The 25,236-nt window shown below is 39.3% G+C and overlaps 2 protein-coding genes across 3 annotated transcripts in view; one reads left to right on the top strand and one right to left on the bottom strand.

The window, feature by feature from the left end:
• The window catches only part of ACOT13 (acyl-CoA thioesterase 13), a 15,830-nt gene extending 3,377 nt beyond the window's left edge, over positions 1-12,453 (top strand). The window contains exons 2-3 of the mRNA XM_027524923.1: positions 6,586-6,770; positions 9,065-12,453. Of these exons, the coding sequence (XP_027380724.1) occupies positions 6,586-6,770; positions 9,065-9,260 (381 nt within the window). The 3' untranslated portion in view covers positions 9,261-12,453. The remainder of the gene's footprint in view (positions 1-6,585; positions 6,771-9,064) is intronic.
• On the bottom strand, positions 11,241-25,236 carry C23H6orf62 (chromosome 23 C6orf62 homolog). 2 transcript variants are annotated; one of them, XM_027524924.1, is made up of 5 exons: positions 22,820-25,236; positions 20,959-21,135; positions 19,668-19,790; positions 15,614-15,748; positions 11,241-12,626 (listed from the first exon to the last, which is right to left on the bottom strand). In XM_027524924.1, the coding sequence occupies exons 1-5, from the start codon at positions 22,946-22,948 to the stop codon at positions 12,501-12,503; spliced, it is 690 nt and encodes a 229-aa protein (XP_027380725.1). In that variant the 5' UTR covers positions 22,949-25,236; the 3' UTR covers positions 11,241-12,500. The 2 variants fall into 2 exon arrangements, with proteins under 2 accessions (XP_027380725.1, XP_027380726.1); XM_027524925.1 differs by having other exon boundaries at positions 24,169-25,214.

Raw genomic sequence — 25,236 nt, 5'->3', positions numbered from 1 at the left:
CCTCAGCAATTCTCTTATCTACTTTTTCTCATGTGTCCTTGTGAATACACTGTAACTCATGCTAATGTCTGGGCTGCATACCACATTCCTCAGTTTATTTCTTATCTTTTTAAGTCCTGTTTGCCCCTAGTATCCTAAGCTCACTATTTCTTAGAAAGGGCTTCTAGCTAATAATATCTCTAAAGTCCCTAATTTCTATAAGCTATAGAAGAATATGCTAACATTACAGCATCCCTTAAATCTTTAGCTTCTATTTTAATTATTCCTAAGCCCTAAATTCAGCAAACTCCTTTGCCATAAACACTTTCCTCATAAATAGGCTTCAGATAGCAATCCCTCCCATGGTCTCAAGCTGCGGCCTGTGTGCTCACCCTGGAACACTTTTTTGTAAAAGTCCTTGAACAAATGTCAGTGATTAGCTTTATAAATTATTCTCTGAGCACAGCTGCAGAAGACTTTGTGCCTTCTCATGCTCTTCTCAAAAACAATAAGCACCTTAATATTCCTTTTCAGTCAACTCAGCCAAGGAGAGGAAAAGACAAGTCAGAATTACAAGGCCTAACTCCTTCATCCCGGGACCATGCCTGCGGAATGAGGAAACAGGTCTGGGGCTGTGCCTCCATTTTGTCAGCAATGCCTAACGTGGCTCCCGACACTATCAGATGTGCCCTGAGGGGGGAAAAAAAAGTCCTCCAAATAATTTCAGAAAACATGGATGTATCCCCGTTTTTAGAATTGTGGTATAATACACATATTTTACCACATGGGGCTTCCCTGTTGGCTCAGACGGTAAAGAATCTGCCTGCAATGCAGGAGACCTGGGTTCAATCTCTGAGTTGGGAAGATCCCCTGGAGGAGGGTGTGCAACCCACTCCAGTATTCTTCCCTGGAGAATCCCCACAGACAGAGGAGCCAGCCAGCTAGTCTTTGGGGTCACAAAGAGCTGGACACGACTGAGCGCACACACACACAACATAAAGTTCACCATCTTAACCATATTCAAGTATTCAATTCAGTAGTAATTTTTGCATTCACATAGTTGTACAACCATTACCACCATCCATCTCCAGAACTCTTTCCATCTTGCAGACCTGGAACTCTACCATATAGGCAATAACTGCTCATTCCCTTTTTTCCCCAGCCTTGCCAACCACTATCTATAGTCTGTATCTCTGAATTTGACTACTCTGTGTACCTCATATGAATAAAGCCATTGCATCCCTTTTATATATTAAAGCTTTCAACTGCTGCTGCTAAGTCGCTTCAGTCGTGTCCGACTCTGTGCGACCCCATAGACGGCAGCCCACCAGGCTCCCCCGACCCTGGGATTCTCCAGGCAAGAACACTGGAGTGGGTTGCCATTTCCTTCTCCAATGCATGAAAGTGAAAAGTGAAAGCGAAGTCCCTCAGTCATGTCCGACCCTCAGCGACCCCATAGACTGCAGCCTACCAGGCTCCTCCGTCCATGGGATTTTCCAGGCAAGAATACTGGAATGGGGTGCCATTGCCTTCTCTGAAAGCTTTCAACTAGTTCAGCAGTAAAGAAACATGTTTCACCTTATGATGTTTAAGTTACTTGCCAATGGAACTCTCACCCCCACAATAACACATGGGAAAGTATATACTTCAGGAGTCTCAGGTGAGATCTGGAAATACCAGGTGAAATCCAACACACAAAGAAATAAGCGCAGGCAGTTCAGAAGCCAGGTTAAATTGTGTCACGTTATCCTTGTGGAAATGAGAGGTAAAGTATAGGTGAATGAGCTGTCTCAAGAGGAACAGCACAGACTAGAGAGAAGCATTAAGGATTTAAGACTGAACCCCGAGGACATACAGGGTTGAGAACAGTAAGTAGCCTTTGAAGACTATAGACGTGGTTAGGAAAGTAAGAATAGACCTTACACTTACTCGAAAAACTTTGAAGCTTTGGCTCTACCACAAAAGGACAGTGTTATTACTTAAAGTTTATCAACGTGATATGCCAACAGGTATACTTAGACTACTGTTGCTCGGGGAACAGATTATTTAGACTTTGTTGCTGTTGGATTTGTGATTTTATCATAATGGGCTCATCATATTTACATTCCTGCATGGCATCACTCCTTCCTGGGAATGACTCTATTCCAATTCTACATTCCAAACTAGATTAGCTGCAAAAATTCTCCCCAAGTTTGTGCTTTCCCTCTTGAGAGGAGATCTGGAGGAGTGAAGAGACATCACCCCAGTCCTCAGTCTATAGGTGGTGAGGAAGGTCTTTCCCTATTAGCCCCTCTTTTCCAGGTTGAAGGCAGCAGAGGAGCTGTAATTGAGAGAAACCCTGCCAGTGTGATTATTGTGAATATACTTTCATAGCATCTACCTTTGTAGGCATTCTAGAATGATTCGATAAAATCTGCCATTTACCAGCCTTTGGGGAAAAATACTGCTTATAATCCTGCTTAGCACATCTCTCATCACCATCACCACCCTGCCAATGAAGACGAGTGAAATGGTACTTCAGCTGGTTAAATCTTCAGGGAATATTTAAATTCTTCCGAGCTCTTCCCTAGGGCTTTGTTTGCCTCCCATGGCACCCATTTGTTAACTTTTGTTTTTGGTCTTCTCTGATAGTCTCTACTGGTTCCTCAGCCAGTTTAGTCGCTCAGTCGTGTCCGACTCTTTGCGACCCCATGGACTGCAGCACACCAGGCCTCCCTGTCCATCACCAACTCCCAGAGTTTACTCAAACTCATGTCCATTGAGTTGGTGATGCCATCCAACCATCTCATCCTCTGTCGTCCCCTTCTCCTCCTGCCTTCGATATTTCCCAGCATCAGGGTCTTTTCAAATGAGTCAGTTCTTCAGATCAGGTGGCCAAAGTATTGGAGTTTCAGCTTCAGCATCAGTCCTTCCAATGAATATTCAGGACTGACTTCCTTTAGGATTAACTGGTTGGATCTCCTTGCAGTCCAAGGGACTCTCAAGAGTCTTCTCCAGCACCACAGTTCAAAAGCATCAATTCTTCGGCACTCAGCTTTCTTTATAGTCCAGTTCTCACATCCATACATGACTACTGGAAAAACCATAGCCTTGACTAGACTGTCCTTTGTTGGCAAAGTAATGTCTCTGCTTTTTAAAATGCTGTCTAGGTTGGTCATAGCTTTTCTTCCAAGGAGCAAGTATCTGTTAATTTCACGGCTGCAGTCACCATTTGCTGGGATTTTGGAGCCCCAAAAAGTAGTCTCTCACTGCCTCCATTTTTACCTTTATCTTTCAGTGTTCTTTTCAAGTAACTCAGGGGAGGCAGGTTTACTTAGTGGACCTGAGTCCAGTGGAGACCAAAACACTGGCTACTTGAAAGATTTGTGAGGACTGAGACGGTGTCTCAGTGCCTGTAAGACATGCATATACATTTCTGAGCATGGTCTCTAACACAAAGTTAGCTACAGTTAATAACCAAAGAAATACATGTGCTCCCTACAGCCTGTATCATGACTGAAACCGAAATCTGTTTTTTTTGAAACAGTGTCCTCTCCTCAGCCCCATTTGTCAACAGAGAGGTAGTTATTAGTTTCTTCCCCCACAAGACATGTTTCTTAGTTCTGGGAAGTTGGGTAGCGAATCAGTCTTCTGATTCGAAAGAAGAATCAGTCTTCATTGTTATCTTCCATTGGTTTACTTATTCTACTTGGGGAGACAAGAACTGGTAACACTAGGGATTCCCTGATGGTCCAATGGTTGGGACTCTATTTTCACTCCTGAGGGCCTGGGTTCAGTCCCAGGTTGGAACTAGGATCCCACAAGCTGTGCAACAGGGCTGGAAAAAAAAAACAAAAAACAATTGGTAACACATAAAAGTATTTCTCTGTCATATCAGAGTGACCAGTGCAAGAGTATCTCTATTCCAGTATACATTTTCAGCCAATTTTGTATCTTAGTATAGCCTTTGGCCTTTCACGTTGGGTGGGTGGGTTTAGTCGCTCAGTCATGTCCGACTCTTGGCAACCCCATGGACTTGTGGCCTGCCAGGCTCCTTTATCCATGGAATTCTCCAGGCAAGAATACTGGACTGGGCTGCCATTTCCTTCTCCAGAGGATCTTCCCAACCCAGGGATCGAACCAGGATCTCCTGCATTGCAGGTAGATTCATTTTTATTTTCCATATGATCTCCCTTTATGTAGAACTAAGAAAAACAAAAGACAAACAGAGCTCAGAGATACAGAGAACAGTTGGTGATTGCCAGAGACAGGAGTGGGTGGTGGACAAAAAGTGAAGGAGTCAAAAGTTACAAACTTGACAATATACAACCTTGTTGTACTCCTTTCCCAATTTTCAATCAGTCTGTTGTTCCATGTCCAGTTCTAACTGTTGCTGCCTGACCTGCATACAGGTTTCTCAGGAGACAAATGAGGTGGTCTGGTATTCCCATCTCTTTAAGAATTTTCCACAGTTTATTGTCACAATAAAGGCTTTAGTGTGGTCAGTGAAGCAGAAGTATATGTTTTTTCTGGAATTCTCTTGCTTTCTCTATGAGCCAGTGAATGTTGGCAGTTTGTTATCTGGTTCCTCTGGGCAGGTAGATTCTTAACCACCTGCGCCACCAGGCTGGGGGAGAAGGTCAGTATTAAAATCAGTATTCTTCAGTAGAAAGTGAAATCGACATTTGTTTTACTTTTTGTCATCCCAGCCAAAGTTAGATAATCATATGGAACACTAAGAACTGACCTCTATTAAATACATTGTACCTTGAAATTATACTTAACTATCTTTGGTGACTTGGAGAAGGAAATGGCAACCCACTCCAGTATACTTGCCTGCAAAATCCCATGGACAGAGGAGCCTGACGGGCTACAATCCGTAGGGTTGCAAAAAGTCAGATGTGACTGAAAATGCACACACACACACGCACCCACCTTTGGTGACGATGAGGCTTTCCTGAACTGCCTAGCTTTTTCAAACTGTCTTTACCTGGCTAAACTCTGCCCATCCTTCAAAGTGTAAATAATTTCACAGATGCCTTTCTAATGTCTCTTCCCTGAAAACATACTTGGATGAGTAAGATCCTTACTTCCAGCAACCTGTATTTATCCCCTCGGCAGTCAGTCACTGTACTGCAGTGTGCGTGTATTGTTCCTATAGACTGGAAACCCCTTAAGAGCAGAGATTTGATCTTGTTCATCTTTAGATTGCAGTGCTTCAAAGAGTCTAGTAAATGCCCTAGTAAGGTGAGTTTATATCTTGGGTCTCCTTGGTGTGCATTATTAGTTAATGAGGACATCTTATGGCTAGATCATTTATTGAATGATAATGATCCCATTCTGACATTCACTTTTCCATTGATTTACCTGTTAAGCAAAACATATTATTTAGAATGGTTTGTATTTTATGGTTCTGTTTCTGTTTTATATCAGGGCCTTGTAGAGGATAAACAACAGCAAACAACTCAAGTTAGTTTGTGAAGTTCGAAAATGCCTTCCTGGTGGGAGCATAAAAGCCACTGTATATATCTAGAGATTCTACAGTTAGCAACAAGGGAGATTGGGAGGTGAATAGACTTAGACCTGAATCTCAATTCTGTCATATCCTTGGTGATCTTGAGAGTAAACCAGTCTGAATTTAAATTACTACGAAATGGAAACCATCTCTCCCTTATTACATAGTGCATGGACAGACTGGCACAGTGCCTGACTTACGAAAGTGCTCAATAAATGGTAGTTACCGAGAATCGAATCGTTTAATGCAGGAGACACCCCTTCCTCCCCCAAATACAGCAGACGCCTCACACAGGCATCCATATTCTGTCTGAAAACCTCTAGTGACAGCAAGAATTACTGCACTGGATGCAACGCATTCCATCCACAGTTCAGTTCTGACTTCTAAATGTTAGATATCTATGGTGTTTTTTCCTAGTAAATTGAATAGGATATAAGAAACACATTTCTGTTATTTTTGTTTCCTTTCTAAAGATGTTTGATATAACATTCTAAATTCATTGTTCCACATTTTATCTTTTATGTAATTTTTTTCATTATGATACTATAAATGGGGCAGGACCTTAAAAGCAGCAATTTAACTTTGCTGGATTCTATTAAACTTTTTTTACACTAAAATAGGTTTGTGGTATAAGCTTGTTCTCATCCTGTATTGAATTTCTTTCAGCCTATTTTAAACATTGTTTTAAACCATTCATCATGAAGTCATTCTGAAAATTACTTTGTGCAATAACTAGGGAACATCCAAATTAAAACTACAATGGACTAACAGATCACAAGGACCACCTGACTTAGTGCAGAATTTCTGAGAAGACATTAAGAGATGCCAGGTTGCTGTACATAGAGTTCAGAAGCTCAGATGGAATGTTTGATTTATGCAGAGTAGTGGAGATTAAGAAAAACTACTCCTGTTTTCCCCTAAATATTCCTTTTTATTTCAAAACAATTTACTCCAGAGTTCATTTCTATCAAGAGAGACTGGTAACTTCATTTTCAGTTTCTGAATCAACTTTTGGGGGTGGCTTGGTTTAATCCAGTGATAGTTCTTGGTAGAGCTGTTTGTGCTTTTCTTAATACCACCAAATATTCAAAAAAAATTTTTTTAACACTTAGGTGACTCTCGTTTCTGCTGCCCCTGGGAAACTGATTTGTGAAATGAAAGTGGAAGAGCAGCATGCCAATAAAATGGGCACTCTCCATGGCGGCATGATAGCCACCTTAGTGGATGTCATATCATCGCTTGCTCTGCTGTGCACAGAAAGGGGTATATCCGGAGTCAGTGTTGATATGAACATAACGTACGTATACAAACTGTACCCCAAATAACTTTTTTCAATGTGATAACTCATTTCAAACAACTGAGACTACACACATTTATAACAGAAATAAAGCAGGAGTTGCCCTTAGCTGGTCATCCTTAAGTGCAGCTACAGATTTGCCTTAAAAACATTCCATGGTTTTAGAATCTAGAACTAAAAGGATTTCTAAGTACAATATATATTAGTAATAATAATATAAATAATCAGGGATATATAATCAGTGATAAAGGGAAGTCAAGTAGACCTTAGGAAGCATCACTATGAACAAAGCTAGTGGAGGTGATGAAATTCCAGCTGAGCTATTTCAAATCCTAAAAGATGCTGTGAAAGTGCTGCACTCAATATGCCAGCAAATCTGGAAAACTCAGCAATGGCCACAGGACTGGAAAAGGTCGGTTTTCATCCCAATCCCAGAAAGGCAATGCCAAAGAGTGCTCAAACTACCACACAATTGCATTCATCTCACACAATAGCAAAGTAATGCTGAAAATTCAAATCCAGGCTTCAACAATATATGGACCGAGAACTTCCAGATGTTCAAGCTGGTGTTAGAAAAGGTAGAGGAACCAGAGATCAAATTGCCAACATCCACTGGATCACAGAAAAAGCTAGAGAATTCCAGAAAAACACCTACTTCTGCTGTATTGACTACGCCAAAGCCTTTGTGTGGTTCACAATGAACTATGGAAGATTCTGCAAGAGATGGGAATACCAGAACACCTCATCTGTCTCCTGAGAAATCTTCATGCAGGTCGAAAAGCAACAGTTAGAACTGGACATAGAACAACAGATTGGTTTCAAATTGGGAAAGGAGCACGTCAAGGCTGTATATTGTCACCCTGTTTATTTAACTTATATGCAGAGTACATCATGTGAAATGCCAGCCTGCATGAAGGTCAAGCTGGAATCAGATTGCTGGGAGAAATATCAGTAACCTCAGATATGCAGATACCACCACCCTTATGGCAGAAAGCGTAGATGAACTAGAGTCTCCTGGTGAAAGAGGAGAGTGAAAAAGCTGGCTTGACACTCAACATTCAAAAAACTAAGATCATTGCATCCAGTCCCATCACTTCATGGCAAATAGATGGGGAAACAATGGAAACAGTGACAGGCTTTATTTTCTTGGGCTCCAAAGTCACTGCAGATGGTGACTGCAGCCACAGCTTGCTCCTTGGAAGAAAAGCTATGACCAACCTAGACAGCATACTAAAAAGCAGAGACATCACTTTGCCGACAAAGGTCCGTCTAGTCAAAGCTCTGGTTTTCCCAGTAGTCATGTATGGATGAGCGTTGGACCATAAAGAAAGCTGAGCACTGGAAGAATTGATGCTTTTGAAATGTGGTGTTGAAAAAGACAATTTTTCCACCTAAGCTACAGAAGATATGATTTTTGTTGGCAGGTGAGGCAGAAGTTAGGGTGGGAAAGCCAACGTTATTTGACATGAGGTCAGTGTAAACCATGTCAGTCATCAGGTTTCAATCTAAATCTTTCCTTAGGCTAACTTAACATTTAGTCTGTCTTTACTATGGAAATGAGCATGCAGTAAGCAAATCACAAGATTAAAATGCAAAGGGTCTTTTGAGATTAAGATGAACAAAAAGAACTGCTAGGGCATTGAGGCATGTATTCAGCAGTTCTTCCCTTATTCCATGTGATGAGGGTTAAGACCGTCTGACGACCCTGCTTTGCCTCAAGACTATTAGGAGCAGAGATCTTCCAACCTGGCACTGCACGTCATGATCTTCCAAGATACTGCTATTACAACCATAAAGCATCTTTAATAAGCCAAACATAATTTTGGCCTTTCAAAGTCTGTGTGGCCGAAGTTTTGGCCACCATCAGGAGCTGCCTGAGATCCAAGAGGGCCTCAATTAATTCCTTATAGTTGTTTTTAAATCATTTTAGAGCTGAGTAACTTCTGAATATTGATAACCAAACAGCAAGTATTACCTCATGTTGGAAGTTAAGCAAATTAAATGAAAGCTTGGGGGAATCTTTCACTAGCCCCAGATAAATATGAAGTAGGAAACCTAAAAACAAAGAAGGGCCGCAGGGCTGGGGAGCAGTTGAAAACTCCTGTTTATGGGAAAACAAACTTGTGTGCATGTAAGGAATCAGTAAGAGAGAACTTGGGTCAGGATCTGCCATTCAAATGAGAAAGGACAGAAAGTTTACTATTATTCTTGAACTATCTAGGAAAAAAACATAAGGCTGTTATGAGATGCACTTAAAAACTACTGTTAACTAAATTTAAATATTTCCTTTCAAGGTACATGTCACCTGCTAAAGTGGGAGAAGACATACTGATTACAGCACACGTTTTGAAGGAAGGAAGATCCCTTTCATTTGCTTCTGTGGATCTGATGAACAAGGCCACGGGAAAATTAATAGCACAGGGCAGACATACCAAACACATGGGAAACAGACCACCCGAAGGCTCCGTGAAGAAGTCCAACAATGAGTAATTTTCAAAGTAGCACAACTAGAAGTAGCCAAGAAATAGTCTTTGGGGAAATGCCAAAGATCAAGTGGAATGCAGGACGGGGGTTGTCTATATTCTTTGATTTCGAGCCTCGTAAAAGTTTTAGTCTGTAATCATACGTAATACTTGGATGAAAACACTCTTAGCTCAGTGTGTTTTGAAAACAGGTAAAGCAAAGCTCACAGGGCCATTTGAGGTAAGATTACCTTACAACTAAAACCTAGTATTGAGCTGAAGGACAAATTAATGATTAATCCTTAAATTGTAGGTCATTCTCAGCTCTAAAATGCTACATTTTTTTAAAAACCCAATTCCAAGATTATGGAACTTCAAAGCAGATGAACCACAGGCCACACTGAAAAATAAGAGTGAGCAGTCCTCAATAAACTTTAAGGCAAAGCAGATTAGTGATAAACAGCCCAGTGGGATAAATAGCCCAGTTCATGATTAGTATATTTTATAGTGGTGGTAGTAGGGAGAGCACAGAATTACCTTTTCCAGTACCTAGAATAAAACCATGCAGATCTTCAATCTCCTAATGCTTGCTATTAGAAAGACCAAGTTCACACATTGTTTAGTCAGTTTCTCAAATTTCTGTCAACTGTGGTATTTATAATTGGTTTCTGTCATCAGGGTCTTAGTTCTAATATTTCACAACTGATGATCATAAAGAAAGGAAGTAATTTCCTTTGGAAGTTGGAAAACAGTTAATAGTTAAAGGCTGATGATCATTTGGTTGTATTAGAATACAGTATACACATCAGAATACACATAGCTCTGTTTGCTGAAGGGCAGAAGCAGACTTGAAAATAGCAGTGTACACATAGGAAACCCATCTAGTATTGCCCATGAAAAGTAACTTGGGATCCTTGGAGAAAGAGCTGATTTCAGAGCTGGGGGTGGGATAGGGAAATAACAAGATGAAACTATCTTGTATTTGAAAGTAAGTGCTCAATAAAACAAGGCGTGAAACAAGGCATGAAAAACAATAGCAGTGTATGACGCAGAGAGCTCAAACCCAGTGCTCTGTGATAACCTAGAGGGGTGGGAGGTGGGAGTTCATGAGGGAGGGAACATGTATACCTAGGGGTGATTCGTGCTAATGTATGGCAGAACCCACACTTGTAAAGCAGTTATCTTCCAATTACAAATAAACTATATAGCACTGAAAAGAAATGAGTCCATACTGTTTAGGTAACAATAAATGGCTGAGACAGGAGAGCTCTTTCTTGTTAACAGAATGCTGGCACATGTAGAGGAGTAAATATAAAACAGTAACTATCAAATGGGGAAATAGGACACCACCTTCACCAATGAACGTGGACATCAATAAAGAGCACACGAGCAGTGTTTCTGGATATTAACTTCAGGGGGTGTAACATCACTCACAATGGGCAATGGCCAGGATACCTAATCCAAATTTAACCACAAAGGAAATCACTCAAATACCAAATAAGGACGTTGTTTTTTTAAAAAAATTGGCCTGAACCCTTTAAAACTTGAGTATGGGGGCAAGTTCCTAAACCTTTGCACCTAGTTCCACTCAGGGTGGTTAGATAAAGAGTTTAGAACAGTCCCTGACCATGAGAAAGTGTTCATTTCAAATAGATTCCAATTGTCAATTGATAGAAAACATGGAAGTGCACTGTGAATTACGAGTATTTTTGCCTTTCCACGAAGCCAGGTATAAGGTCAGGATGGTAACTGTTAAAAGCTGACAAAATGTCTTTGATTCCCATTCCTGTTGAAATTACAAACCCAACTTCTCTTCTGAGTTTACGGTTTAGCCATGGGCTAAGAGTCTGAGTGAACTCCGGGAGTTGGTGATGGACAGGGAGGCCTGGCGAGCTGAGATTCACGGGGTCGCGAAGAGTCAGACACGACTGAGCGACAGAACCGAACTGAACTGAAGGTCTCAATAATAGGTACCCAAGTGACTTATAAGAAAAGTTACCACTTCGAGTTTTGTGTATTCACCTGAATAGTCAGGGAACTTTCACCTATTTTATTTAGGTTTTCATTTATTCAAATTCCAACCAGAAGCTAAATACAATTGGAAACCGGTAAGCACTAAGTTTTACTCCAAAGGAGTAGGATCATTCAGATTTACTCCAATAAAAGTATGCAACCCTTAAGCAAAGCTTTTCTTCATTTAAAGAAAAATAAAACAAACAAAAAAAAACTATCCAGTAGTCTTTCCTTATGTTCATTGCACAAAATGAGTTCTGCTTTTAGAACTTTGACACTCAATGGTGTTTTTTTTCCTCCCCGCACAATTTAAGATCCCAACTTTAATAACTTTTCTACATCAAAAAAACCCTAAGTTTTCCTTTAGGATGGTGTAAAAACCAGTATTTCTGCACAATTCACTGGAATTGTTTTTCTTTATAATAAAAATCTCTTCTTTTCAAAACCAAAAAACAAAAACCAAAAGTCCTCTACCTATTGTGGTTTCTGCAGCTATGAATGTATTTCTCAGTTTCATAGCCGTTTAGCTACTTCAGACTCCAGATCTGCTTTTACGTGTGTAACTGTGCACACTCGGCAGAATACTCTTTCATAACAGCAACTTGGGGAAAGAGATCTGGAAATAAAACACATACATTTATGAGTACCAGGAAACAAACATGACCCAGTAATATATGAGGCAAGACTGCCTACAATGAGATGCTCTTTAAAGATTTCTTTCCCATGGTTGTATCTTCTTTTTCTTTTTTAAACAACCACTTTTGGCCATTAGAATGAATCTGACACTGCTCTGAACAACGGTGATTATAGCAAAGCTATAAGTTTTAAAAACGTTTATACCTGTTACATTCACTTCTCACCCTCCAAATACTGATGACAGGTGTCAAAGAGGCCAACACCAGCACAAATGGAAAGACCATCAAAAATGAGTATCACCTTGTGCTTTCAGAAACATTTAAGCATTTCAGTGTACAATAGTCCTTTCATTTCACATTTTTAGTAAGATGCTGATGCAGTACAGCAAATATGCAAAGCATCTTCTTTCACACAGTCTGTGCAGAAGACATCTAATTTAAGTTCTGAGATACAAATGATTAAAAAAAAAAATCCAGGATGAACAAGTTTCAAAATGCATAGTGTTCTGTGCATGAGTCCATTTTTCTTTAAACTCTGAAAGAATCAAGTGGTAAGAAAAAAAAAAAAAAAAATATTGCTGCTGCACTCTCTGATCTTCTCCATTTTGCTGGTCAGCACTCTATTCTGGCATGTAGGGATGGAGGTGATCCTCAATGGTGCCAACTGCCCAGTGGGTAAGCTGTTCCTGTGGCAGGTAGAGGCAGATGCTGCATAACTTGAAGATCGTAGCTTTGTTTTTTGGAGTCTGGAAGGGGAAAAAATTTTTAGAATATTCTTAAGAAGGACCTCAACATAACTGGCCAATTATCACATGAAAATCTCCCACAATTTATTAAGCACTTAAGAACACAGTAACAAAGCATATAGAGTAAGGCAAGAAATTATGGTCCCTATTCATAGGGAACTTGGTCTAGTTGGGACAGAACCTTGACACACGAAATACAGAAAAAGAGTCAACATGATACTAAATGTTTACAGAAATTTATGCAGACTTTAAAAAGTTATGAAAATCAGACTAGCTAAAAGAAATTAGGATTAAAGGCATATCATGGAGATAGATTTGAATAGAGATTTGCAATCACATTTGTATACAGAAAGACAGCAGATGTGGTGAGAGCAGGAGGTAGAGAAATCAGAAATAGGTTAAGAGATTTAAGCATATCCTGGGGTAAAGGACAAGGCCAAAGTATTAACAGATAAATCACACTCGTTGAGTATTTTTAAAAAGCAGTTACCATTTTAACATCTAACTTCTGATAAACAAGTGCAAGGTACTTCCACAAAAAACTATGGCTAGTCACAAAAAACTATGGCTAGTAAGTGGAAGCGGAGAAGGCAATGGCACCCCACTCCAGTACTCTTGCCTGGAAAATCCCATGGACAGAGAAGCCTGGTGGGCTGAAGTCCATGGGGTTGCTAAGAGTCGGACACGACTGAGTGACTTCACTTTTACTTTTCACTTTCATGCATTGGAGAAGGAAATGGCAGCCCACTCCAGTGTTCTTGCCTGGAGAATCCCAGGGACGGAGGAGCCTGGTGGGCTGCCATCTATGGGGTCACACAGAGTTGGACACGACTGAAGTGACTTAGCAGCAGCAGCAGTAAGTGGAAGATGAAGTCTGAACCCAGAACTGCCTTCAAAGTTTTGCATCTTTTCACTATAGCACCTCTTTAAAAAAAGGCAAAAGGAACAGAAGGTGGACTTTGCCAATGTCTGAAGCAGTCTATATACCTATGTACATAAATGAACCCAATACATATATTTTTTCATTTTAACTTTTAAAACCTAGGACTTTCATTTACTACTTTTATAGAAAAGAACATGATCACAGAAGTTATTTGTCCAAGGTCTCATGGCCAGTAAGTTACTGCGTGTATGTTAGAATCCGAATTCTAGGCATGAGCTTCTATACCACCACCCATTCAAAATTTTTTTGGTCTAGCCCTTATCATATACATTATGTTAGAACATAAAGGGGAGATCTCTGCTAGATGATTCCAATCAAATTTCTTAATTTCCTTAACTATAAAATAGGAGTAGTAAGATCTATACATCAAAAAACTATTATGAGGATTAAATGAGCTCATACACAGAAAGTATTGAGTTTCGTGCATAATACAGTTGACCCCTAAACAACATGGGTTTGGGCTGCTCAGGGCCCACACATAAGTAAATTTTTTCAATAAACATATTGGAAAAAATTTGAGATTTGTGAAAATTTGAAGAGATTCACAGATAAACCACATAGCCTTAAAGTATCAAAAAAAGAAAAAGGTTGTATCATGAATGCGTAAAATATTACGTACAGATGACATGACACTTAGACACAGGGATTGGAACACAGACCCTAAATGCAGTTGAAAATCTCCATGTATAATTTAGTCTTCCCTCCATATATACAGTTCCACATCAGCTAACTAAACCATGAATTCAGCCAACTGGACTGAGCAGTTATGTATTTATTGAAAAAATGTCATGTATAAGTGGACGAGTGCAGTTGAAACCTGTGTCATTCAAGGGTCACTGTAGACACTAGTTGAATATCCTGCTCTACAGTATTTTCTAAGTAACTCAAATGAAAGTATACTATAAGCAATTAAAAAGGATAAAAGAGTCAACCAAAAAATATTCACCACAGGAGCACTTAGGTAAATAAGAAACTAAAAACAAAAAAGGCCCAAAACAAAAAACACCCCACCTAAATTGTATGCTTTTCTATCAGCTTTATCACATGCTTCCAGTGAAATTAATTTTCTTAACTCCCAGTTTCTTTTACTTATAACTACACCATAAAATTACTTTCTATAAGGCACAAAATGTACAATCTTCCCAAATAGCCTATCAGCTCCTTGAAGGTAGCAGTATGACTCCCAATTCTAATTCTCTAGTACCTTGCACAGACTTGCTCAAATAAAAACAAAAATGTTCTGCACAATGCAGTTAATATTGTACTTAAAAAAAAAAAAGTATTTAAAATCACCTTCTCAATGAGGCTTTCTCTGGTGACATTATCTAAGAATTCACACCAAACAGTGTAATTCCCTCTTTTCTCTTAGTATTTATTACTTACCTACTTCTAGGTTCCCCACAATGAAATGCCAACCCATAGAGCAGGAATTTCTAACTTGTTCACTGATATACAATATCTGACACTTAGCACTTATCTGTTGAATGAATGCTAAATAAATTACAATGATGCTATTTTTAACAATTAACAAAGTATCTATTACCCACTATAAATTCTAAGTGATGACATTTATTAGGCTTAGGTCCATAAGAATAAACATTTTACCCAATAAAAATCAATTTGGAATACTTGGACTGCTACTTAAATTGGAAATACTTAATTTAAAATACATGTGGACCTTTAAAATACAGATACGCTTTCATCCTTTTAGATATTTAAAAGATCTAGGCCAGTACTTCTCAAAACATAAATGTGTTATCAATCTCTTGAGGATTTTATTCAAAATACAGATTCTGATTATTGCAAACTGAATTCATGACTTTTAGAAAAGCTCCCCATGTAGATCTAACATGCAGCAGTTTGGGAACCAGTGTTCCAGGTTAAGATCAGGACATCTGTTTCTTGGTTTTTAAGTAACTTCAAAAATAATGCAATACTGAAGGGGCAAATCAGAATTAAGTAACGTACAGAAAACAATTTACTAACCAGTAAACTTTTAAAATGCGCCCTTGTGTGGTTTACCAAAAAAAAAAAAAAAGTTTACCTGCAAGTGCTGTCTGTCAATGAAGAGAAACACCGACTGGTTAGGATTGTTGACAACAATTCCAGTCTTGTCCTTTCGGCTCAGTACATGCAGAAACTGTTTTTCATAGTCACCGTGATGAAACTCAAATTTGGCCTACGAAATAAGACATTCACATGTAACCACAAGCATGTTACACTACCGAAAACATCTACTGCACCCACACGCATACAGGTGTGCTCTCCAATATGGTAACCAATAGAGGCTACTTACATTCATATTAATGAAATGGAATTGAAAACTCAGTTCTTTAATTGTACTGCCCACATTTCAAATGATCAATAGTCTCATTTGGTGGCTGGTGGCCACCATTCTAAATAATCTCTTGGGATACACAAGATTTCCTTGATCACAGAAAATTCTACTGCGTAGCACTTCGTAATTTGACCTTCTAGAAAAACTATACCAAAGTGACTAAATTTTAATACTCCTTTTAAGCCAAATATCATTAAATGAGATGTTCAGACCTACTCAGCTCAAGACTCCTACTTTAGTACTTAGTCCAATAACACCATCCATCTTTCTCTTATATAACAAAGAATGCTACAGATGGCTCTTGGAAAGAAATCTATTTATATTCCAATCCCAGGTGCACACCTCACTACTTACGTGACCTGTGCAAATCCCTTAACTTTTCTAAATTTCAACTTCCTCACCTATAAAATAAAAGGGCTCTAACCCATCAGTTAAGAGGAGTAAATGAAACATAAAACCCACACCTGAAATGTACTTCCAGGCCTCACAAAGGTGAGTATCTAAGGATACAGGAACCCCTCAAATTTAAAAAAAAATGTTTTTATACACATTTTTTTCATATTAGTAAAGTTTTTTACATTATGAAAAACAGTTATCAAGTCACTCATAACATTTTTTTGATTTTTTAACATGAGGAAGATTATCCAACAAAATGTCTATGGAGAAGCCAAATGACAGGTGAAAAGACCAGGCTAACAGGGAATTCAAGAAACCTGGAAACCTTACACAATCTGATATTTTAGAATAGTGAATTGTAAAAATGATTATTAGCCCATTTGGTTCAAACAATCTTTATTCTCCCATTATGTCAAAGACAGTAGAAAATACTAACATGGAAAAAAAGTCAGACCTTGCTGTCTAGGGTTTTACTACCCAGCAGTTTTTCTCATAAGCTATAACATAAAATATGGTATCCCCTACACATGACTCTACATAAAATATTGAATTATACTTTTGCACAATTCAAATAGTTATTGAACTCAATACGAAAAGCATGTTATTAGATAGTGACAAATATAAATAAGATAATCTCATTCTTAAGGGACTCACATACACTGAAGAGGAAAAGCAACATAAAAACGTAAATCCTAACTTACTTCAAACCTTTCCCAGAATACGATGTGGTTATTTGTAAAAAAAAAAAAAAAAAAAACCTTAAAATGGGTTCTTACTGTTAAAAGCACCATGAGAAGAAAGAATAACTTAACAGTAGACAATGAGGGCAGTATTAGCAGATGATTTTGGATTGGGCCTTGAAAGATGACAGTAATTTTCCCTGGGGAAAATAAAAATGGTAAGCAATTGGGAAAATGCCATTCTAGGAAACAACCTACACAAACACAAGTGTGTCAAAATCAAAACGATGCTCAAAAAAGACAGCTTCAAGTGTTTCACTATGGCATATATCAAGGTGGATGGAAGAGGCCAGTAGATACCACACTGACAAGAAATTTAAGTGAGACTGAAAAAGGCTCTGCATGTGTTTCTGTGGCAAATCAATTCTATCCTGCTTGAATAGAGTTCCCAGAGTTTTGGGAAGAATGGTCCACACGAAAAAGAAAACTAATAGGCAGCATGTAAGAAACAATTCCTGGAAGGAAAGTAATGAATGGTATAAGAGCGTGATGAAGAGCTAACCTGAGCAAAAGCATTAGGAATGAAGAGAAAAGAGTAGACCAGACCAACTTTAATAGTTCCTCCCTGTGCTTCACAGTACTATGAATATAGTGGAACTCAATATTTTAAAACAATCTTTACTGTGGTTTCTATTAAATCTCACTACTGAAGTATTCTGATTTTAAAATGCTTTTGAGTCAGAAAAAAAGGTGTGTGAGTTAAAGTTTGCCTTTCCTTCACCTATCTTGAGAGAATAAACTCTGTTATTTTTATTTAAGGTTTCTCATTCAGGATATTTATATTAAAATTACTTCAAAGAAGTATGTTTGTTTTTACACTGCTAATTATAAAAATATTATCTAAATCCTAGATAATCCTATATCCTACTGCTTATATTCAGTCCATAATTTAAGGTTTTATCATTCAGGGAACTTTCCACAGTACACGGTAGTGAGTTAAGAGCATAGGCTTTATAGTCAGTCTAGACTTAAGTCTTGACTACCACTTAACTGCATGACCTTGGATTTTTTACCTATATGACAGTTTCTTAGCAAAAGGAGGTTCCTATCTACCTAGTTTAAGGACTGAGATTCAACATACATCAAATTTTATTTGAAAGACAGCCTAGCAGTCAACACTCAACATAACAGCCATGATTTTAAAGAAAAGTAACACTTGAGAAGACTATTTTAATACAACTATTTTTTAAAAACAAGGTCTGAGAGAAAGACACGGTACTAGAAATTAAACGTACTGCGATAAGCAGATCTAAGTTTTTCAAATGGGAAATTCTGAACTGAAAAAAACAAAAACAAAAACCTAACAGGGCTCTGGAGAGCAGCACCATTAAGGTGTAAGACCTGCCCTGATAACATGCCTTTTCCATTTCTGTCTTCTATATTCAGCTTAAATTCTCCAGCACATTCATCTTAGTCAGATGTCATCAATTAAAACAACGCAAACAGAGGACGTTCACCTCTAGCCTATCGGCAAATGAACCTTAGAAAAATGACAACTTATTTGAGCTAATGTGTAGCAACATTACCATGGGGACAGAAGGAGGATACCAATTAGTCTATTACACCCAAAAGCACTATAAAGACACTTCGTTAGACTGGATAAAAGCAAAATTTTTTCAATGACAATTTTCACTGTCCTAAGCAATCAGTTCAAAATAAGCCTTGTAAAATTTAGCTTGGTATACTTAGTCTTTAAATAAACGTTAATTACTTCTTAGTTTGTCTGATTGTAAGTATGTTCATAGAAATTTATTAAACATAAATATATTTAAGTAAAAAAAGAAAAGTTACCTATATCTGACCTAAAACTAACCACAATTAACATTTTGGTGGATCTTGTACTTACAACCATGCACACACAGACAAATTACATCAACACACAGATAAATTCCCTTAAACAAAACATTAGAAATTGTCAAGCACATTAAATGACAAGTCAAACATAGCCAAATGTCAAGGAAAGTTAGTTAAGAACCACTACTAAATTCTTTTCTCCTATGAAGCTTTATATGCAAATCAACTCCTAGGAAAGGGTTTCTTCATTCATTTCTTAGATGAGATTCCTTTAAGAACCAGAGTTAAATACAAAGTATTTTAGAAGCGAGTGTGGTGGAGGGGAAGAGATTTCCTAAAGTTTATCTATGGGCCCCACTATAAACAAAGAAAGTGAAAGTGAAGTTGCTTAGTCGTGTCCGACTCTTTGCGACCCCATGGACTGTAGCCTATCAGGCTCCTCCGTCCGTGGGATTTTCCAGGCAAGAGTGCTAGAGTGGATTGCCATTTCCTTCTCCAGGCAATCTTCCCGACCCAGGAATCGAACCTGGGTATCCCGCATTGCAGGCAGACGCTTTACCGTCTGAGCCACCAGGGAAGCCATGTCTACCTTAAAACATTTGCTCTGACCATAATTTCAAAGACACACTGGGTAGTCAGAACCACCTCAATCTCATGCGATTCTATAATCCAAATGCTGTCCATTCTTACAACAGTCGAAAGGCCAGGAGGGACTTGTGAAGGAGAACCTATCAGAAAGCATATTCCTAAGGAATTTCTTAAATTGGACCCTATTCTCTGAGTTTTCAACTTATTTATGTGTTCACCACAGTTATTTTAGAATAAAATACCTGAACAGGCCTAAAAGGCTCATCAGATTCCTTCCACCTAGAGAACAGGAGACAGACAATTTTTTCAATATCATTCCGAGGCCAAAGAATGAAATCCATCTCCTGAGTACAGCCAATTACATCCTGTAAAATGCCACACACAAAAAAAACATTACTTTCAAATAAACAAAGCCATAACAAGCAATATCACAAATTACAGGGTCTGACTACAAAAACATTTTCAAGTGCAAAAGGTCCACTATACAGCTGACCCTTTAACAACCTGGGCAGGAATGAGACACCGATCAGAGTCGAAAACTGTGCATGTAACTTTATAGCCAGCCCCCCATATCTGTAGTTCTTTACCTGTGGATTCAACCAACTGTACACTGAGTAGTACTGTAAATTATTTATTTTAAAAAACCCACTTATAAGTGGGCCCTGACAGTTGCTGCAAATCCATGTTAAGGGTCTACCACATATTATGTCTTTTAAGAGGTGACAGTAATAGGACTGTATACAATCTGAATAGTTTATGACCTAATCTTAATTTTTATTTTTTAGAGTTCACATATAGTCAATCAGTCCAATATTCATCATATTGAGATCTAGTATACAATCTGAATAGTTTATGACCTAATCTTAATTTTTATTTTTTAGAGTTCACATATAGTCAATCAGTCCAATATTCATCATACTGAGATCTAAACTCATCAGTGCACAGTGAAAACTGCCAACTGAACCTCTCATTTTTTGTCTTTTAAGTTCTTGTACCATTATTTCCACTCTTAAAATCAGACCCTAATTAATAAAAGGTGTCCTGGAACTTCTAACTCACCGTATTACAGGTGAAATGCAATTTTTATCATATGCCAATTATTGAGGCCAATTAACCTCTTCCAGACCATTACATGGTTATCTCCAGCTGCCCCCCAAGCATACTAATGATGGGGCCCTCTTGTTCAAGTTACTTTGCCCACAGTAACTTTCAATGAGCTGGAGAAGTTTAGACAAACCGCCTCAAAAGTTCCTTATTTACAAGGGGCAAGATATTTTATTCTCCCCTGAAAAAGGAAATCTCTCAATATGTATATCATACATATTACAAAAGTAATATCATACATGAATCACAACAATGTACACCATTACCAACAGAGTAATGCCTAAAAAAGTTAAACATGGCTTTATTTAAATTCCGTTTTTAAAGAGACTTACGATCACCGTTCAGTACCCATTCTCAGGAGGGAAAAAAAAAAAAGGCAAGTTTAACTCACAAAAGCCTACCCAATCAAGACCTAAAAACAGAACTCACCCTTCTCATAGACTGGTATCGAGGAGCATGGAGCTGCACCACATCTTTCTGTAAAAGCTCTATGGAACTTTCCAAAGAATAACTGGAATCTCGCACCCCTTTCAGGATATTTTCTTCATAATTATTTGTCATAACTGGTATAACCTCAGACACTTCAAAAAGTGCTGATTTTTTCTTCTAAAAGGAAAAAAAAAAAGTGTATTAACCTACTGGTAGCACATTGTCTCTTAACACCCAGAGTTCATAATACAATGTTTTGTAGCATTATTCTAACACAGCAAAATTCTTAACTGAAGCCATTTCCATACAGAAAACAGATTTTCAAACTAGGTGGATCCCTCTGTTCTTCCCTCAACCCCCTTACTTCCCAACCACACACAAACAGGCTATTATCAGAATGTTTAACTGCGTTTTTTTAGCATTACGGTAACCATACCAAGAACTTGTTTTGCACAGTATTCCTTAAACAATGAGAAACAAACACCAGACACCCCTGTGGTTAAAAAAATAAAACAGTGATTTACTCCTGATCCAAGTTCACTTAACTGGTTCTACGTACAGCAAAATCAAACTCTCAGCAGCTTAAAATCAAGGCTCTAGGGTCCATTTCCATTATCCCTTCTGGGTATTATGTAACTACAAATGTCAATATTCAAAAGGAAAGGAAAAAATGTCCACCAAACCTTCAAACTTAGTTAAGATCAAGAACTCATCAATTTAGGTTATAAAATTCATGAACTGCTCAAGACAACTGTCTGGATACTGGTCCAGTCAAAGATTTCCATAGGTGTGAGAAGAGCTAGATGATATAATTTTCAGCATCTGATAAATTAAATTCAGAGCTCTAGTCTATTTTTATCTCATGTTTCTAGTGAACCTACATTGTAATAGTGTCTATTAAAATCTAGTCTTTATCAATTCTGCAATTAACGAAAAAAGAAAAAAGCTAATCTGTGATATTCAATCTTGAGACAATCATTTCAAAACAAACCACTTTCGAAACCACTTTTTATGCTGTACCTAGCAGCTACAAGAGTTCTTAAATACTAATAACTTTAATACTGGGAATAAATACGTGAGAAACTTTCAAATTAAAGATATACCATGCCAAGATGGTGTTTTTGATGTGAAATTAGCTCACAACTTAAGCACAAAATCAAAGCAGTGTTTCCTTAATATTCAAAACCTAACCTCATGTTTAATAGAAATTGATTATCTAAGAAACTGTCCATTATTTTAAGTTGCCAGAAGTTTTTATCATGTTTTCCGTGACTGCTCACAACTCATTATTTGCTGTTTTACTGTGGGATTAATTCTAACACCAAAAAAACTGTACACTTCTTTTGGTCATGCTGTACTTCTAAAGACAAATTAACCGTTACAGTAATTAACTGCTCCTAAAAATAAAAGTGCATTCTATTTCACTAAATGTACTGTGAGAAAAGGTAAACTACAGCATGTAGCTTGACCAGAAAGCTTTCAGCAAGTAAACATTTTGATTTCAATTACTACTTTCAAACATTCTATATACCTAATCTTTAAATTCAGTAACCAAGTTCTCTATATAACTCCACGTAAATAAAATTTATTATAAAACAAAAATGCGAGTTTTACAATGCTACTCACCCCATGTTAACTAAAAGTGGATCCTGATACTCAGCTTTAGAATTACGTTATTTCCAAACCAATGAGCACACAAGCCTTTCATTCATGGTTACACCCTAACTCCTTTGACTGAGGTTAAAGTGCCAAAGTTAAAGCACACAAATGGAGACTTTTGTTCACCACTCTTTAACCCTAACCATGTAATATACACTTACAAAAAACCTTGTGCTAAATCACATTAAGAACTTTAAATTACCTTCTCCTTGAATACAAAGGCAATATACATCTTGAAGTCAAACTGGTCAGCTAGAGATTCTTTTTTCTTTCTAAGCTGAGCACGTAGTCTGTTCAGAGCTTGTTTCTTCCGGGAGTTTGGGTCCCCCATTTTGAAATACAGGTGGTACTAAAGCCTTTGGAAATTGTCACTAAACTATGGGCACTTTTTCTTAAGACTCAAGTACAACAGAAACAAGTCATTTTTTTTCCTGCTAATATGATTGTATAGCTAAAATCACGACTGCAACCCAAAAACTGCACCTTCTGGCAATATTAGGAGACTGTCATATTACAGGGTCAAGAAACAAAAGCTGCTGTCCAGTCATGTTTGGACAAGAATGGTTTGGGGTCAGATGGGGAAAAGGGAAGGGAAGGAAGGAAGGAAAGAGAAAATACTTGAACTAACTTTTTGGAAAACACATTTGGCTTAACTGCCAAAATAAAGGTGGGGGAACGGATAAACCTATTAGTAGGATTTAGGTGTGCAATGAAACACAGTTGACACCAGTCCAATCCTTAAAATCCATCCGGATCTTTTTTTCCCTCTTTTTAGAAAAGGAATAATGAAAAGAAATGAGGGGGACTGTGATCCTTACTTTCCAAATATCAAAAAGGAAAAAAAAAAAAAAAAAAAAGCCACCAAAATAACCTCCCCCCAAAACCAAACAGGGTAGGTGAATGAAACTGAAATATCCAATTGAACTTTACCCAGCCAGATTCATGGCTGTAGTACCTAATTAATTCTTAGTTATTTCAGATTTCACTATTGCTATGTATTATCAGTGCGTGTTATTGATTACACTTGGTGGTGAGCAAAGAGAAAAGTGCAAAATCGGTAGAGAAAGAAGGGGAGAGGTTCAGGGTTTCCCTGCAATCAACTACAGTGTATACCGGGGGCGGGCAGCTGTTGCCCAAAGGAGCCATAAGAAAAAACAGCGGAGTCATTACCAATTTCCCCATCACCCACATTTTCACCATCAGGCGGCTGCTAATGCTGCTGCCAAGGAGAATCATGATGGCAGAAGAAAAAGGGGTATATATAACACGATATAATAATGATTCCGGCTCTGTGGTTAGACCTGATTAATGCCCGGGATCCCAACACCCCAAGTCCTGCAATGAGTCCTACATTCCCCGACGAGGGACCGTTCCCTATGAATCTGCCCGCGTGCAAGATCGTGGGGAGTGAGACTTATCTTCTTGTAAGCATTGCTGAGGCAAAGGTGGCGGGTTCTTTCTCCCAAAGCCCAGGCAGTGCCCGGGGACCACCTGCCTTCCACCCCCCGGAGGTCCCACCCCCACCCTTTGCCTTCAGCGGCAGCGACTCACTCGCACCACGGGAGACACTGGATCACTCGGGTTTTCACTCATTTCATCGTGGAAACAATCCCCGCCCAGGTAGAGGAGGCGGGAGAGGGTAAAGGGGAAGGATCAATGGGAAGAAAAGAAAATAATTGCGTTAATATTAATTACTTTTTAAAGTATGCCCACCCCACCCCACCCAAGAAAAGAAAAAAGAAAAAAAGAAAAACTAAGTTCCCGGATTCCGGATTCAGCTCTCACGTTGAACAGACCATGTTTCCCGAGTTTGGATGGTTTAGGGCGGGGTCGTTAGTTGGCTTCCCGAAGGAACAGGGGGGGATGGACTGGAGGCGGCTGGGGCGGGGTGGGTGACGGGGAAGTCCCCTCCCTGTCCCCGCGGAGACCGGGACTGGCGGACCGACTCTCGGGCGGGGTTCGGGCCCTCTAGCCGCAGCCTGCGGGCGGAGCGGTGGCGGCGGCGGTGGGGGCGCTGCTCGCAGCACGGGCAGGAGCCATGTCAAGAGAAAACCACCAGCCAACTGAACCCCTCCATCCCCGCTGCAGTGCGCACTGTGACCGGGCCGCCCGCGCTGCTGCCGCCGCTCAGCCCCCACCTGGGACCCATAGTCTGGCTCGGCGCCCCGGGCGGCGGCGGACGGGAAGAACGCGGGGACGGCGGCGACGGCGAGAGAAAAAGAGAGGAGGAAAAACGAGGAGGAAGGGGGAGGGGGGGTTGGATTTGTACTGGCGGCGGAGAGGGATGAGAGGAAGGGGAGGGGAGCCCTGCGCTAAAGGGGGTCTGTCAGCGAAGAAAACCCCCCAAAATAAAAAGTTATTTCAGTTCAAGCATCTGCTCTGGAGTCTTTCTTCTCCGCACGGATCGAGTTCCGGCTCTCGGAAAGAAGGTCGAGGAGACCCGGAGGGGGGAGAAGCCGAAGCGGAGGGTGAGCGTCCGCGGTGGCACAGCCTGGTTTCCCCCCCACCGGTGGCTGCGGAAGCGACAGCGGCGGCCTCGGCGCCTCCCAGGTCCGGGGCAGAGTCGCGTTTGAGACGAGAAGCGAGAACAAACAACTTAAAATGGCAGCGACGGCCGCT

The sequence above is a fragment of the Bos indicus x Bos taurus genome, chromosome 23, assembly GCF_003369695.1.
Source record: "Bos indicus x Bos taurus breed Angus x Brahman F1 hybrid chromosome 23, Bos_hybrid_MaternalHap_v2.0, whole genome shotgun sequence".
Lineage (NCBI taxonomy): Eukaryota > Metazoa > Chordata > Mammalia > Artiodactyla > Bovidae > Bos > Bos indicus x Bos taurus.
Note: the sequence above shows the minus strand (reverse complement) of the source record. Positions and strands in the feature narration are given on the sequence as shown.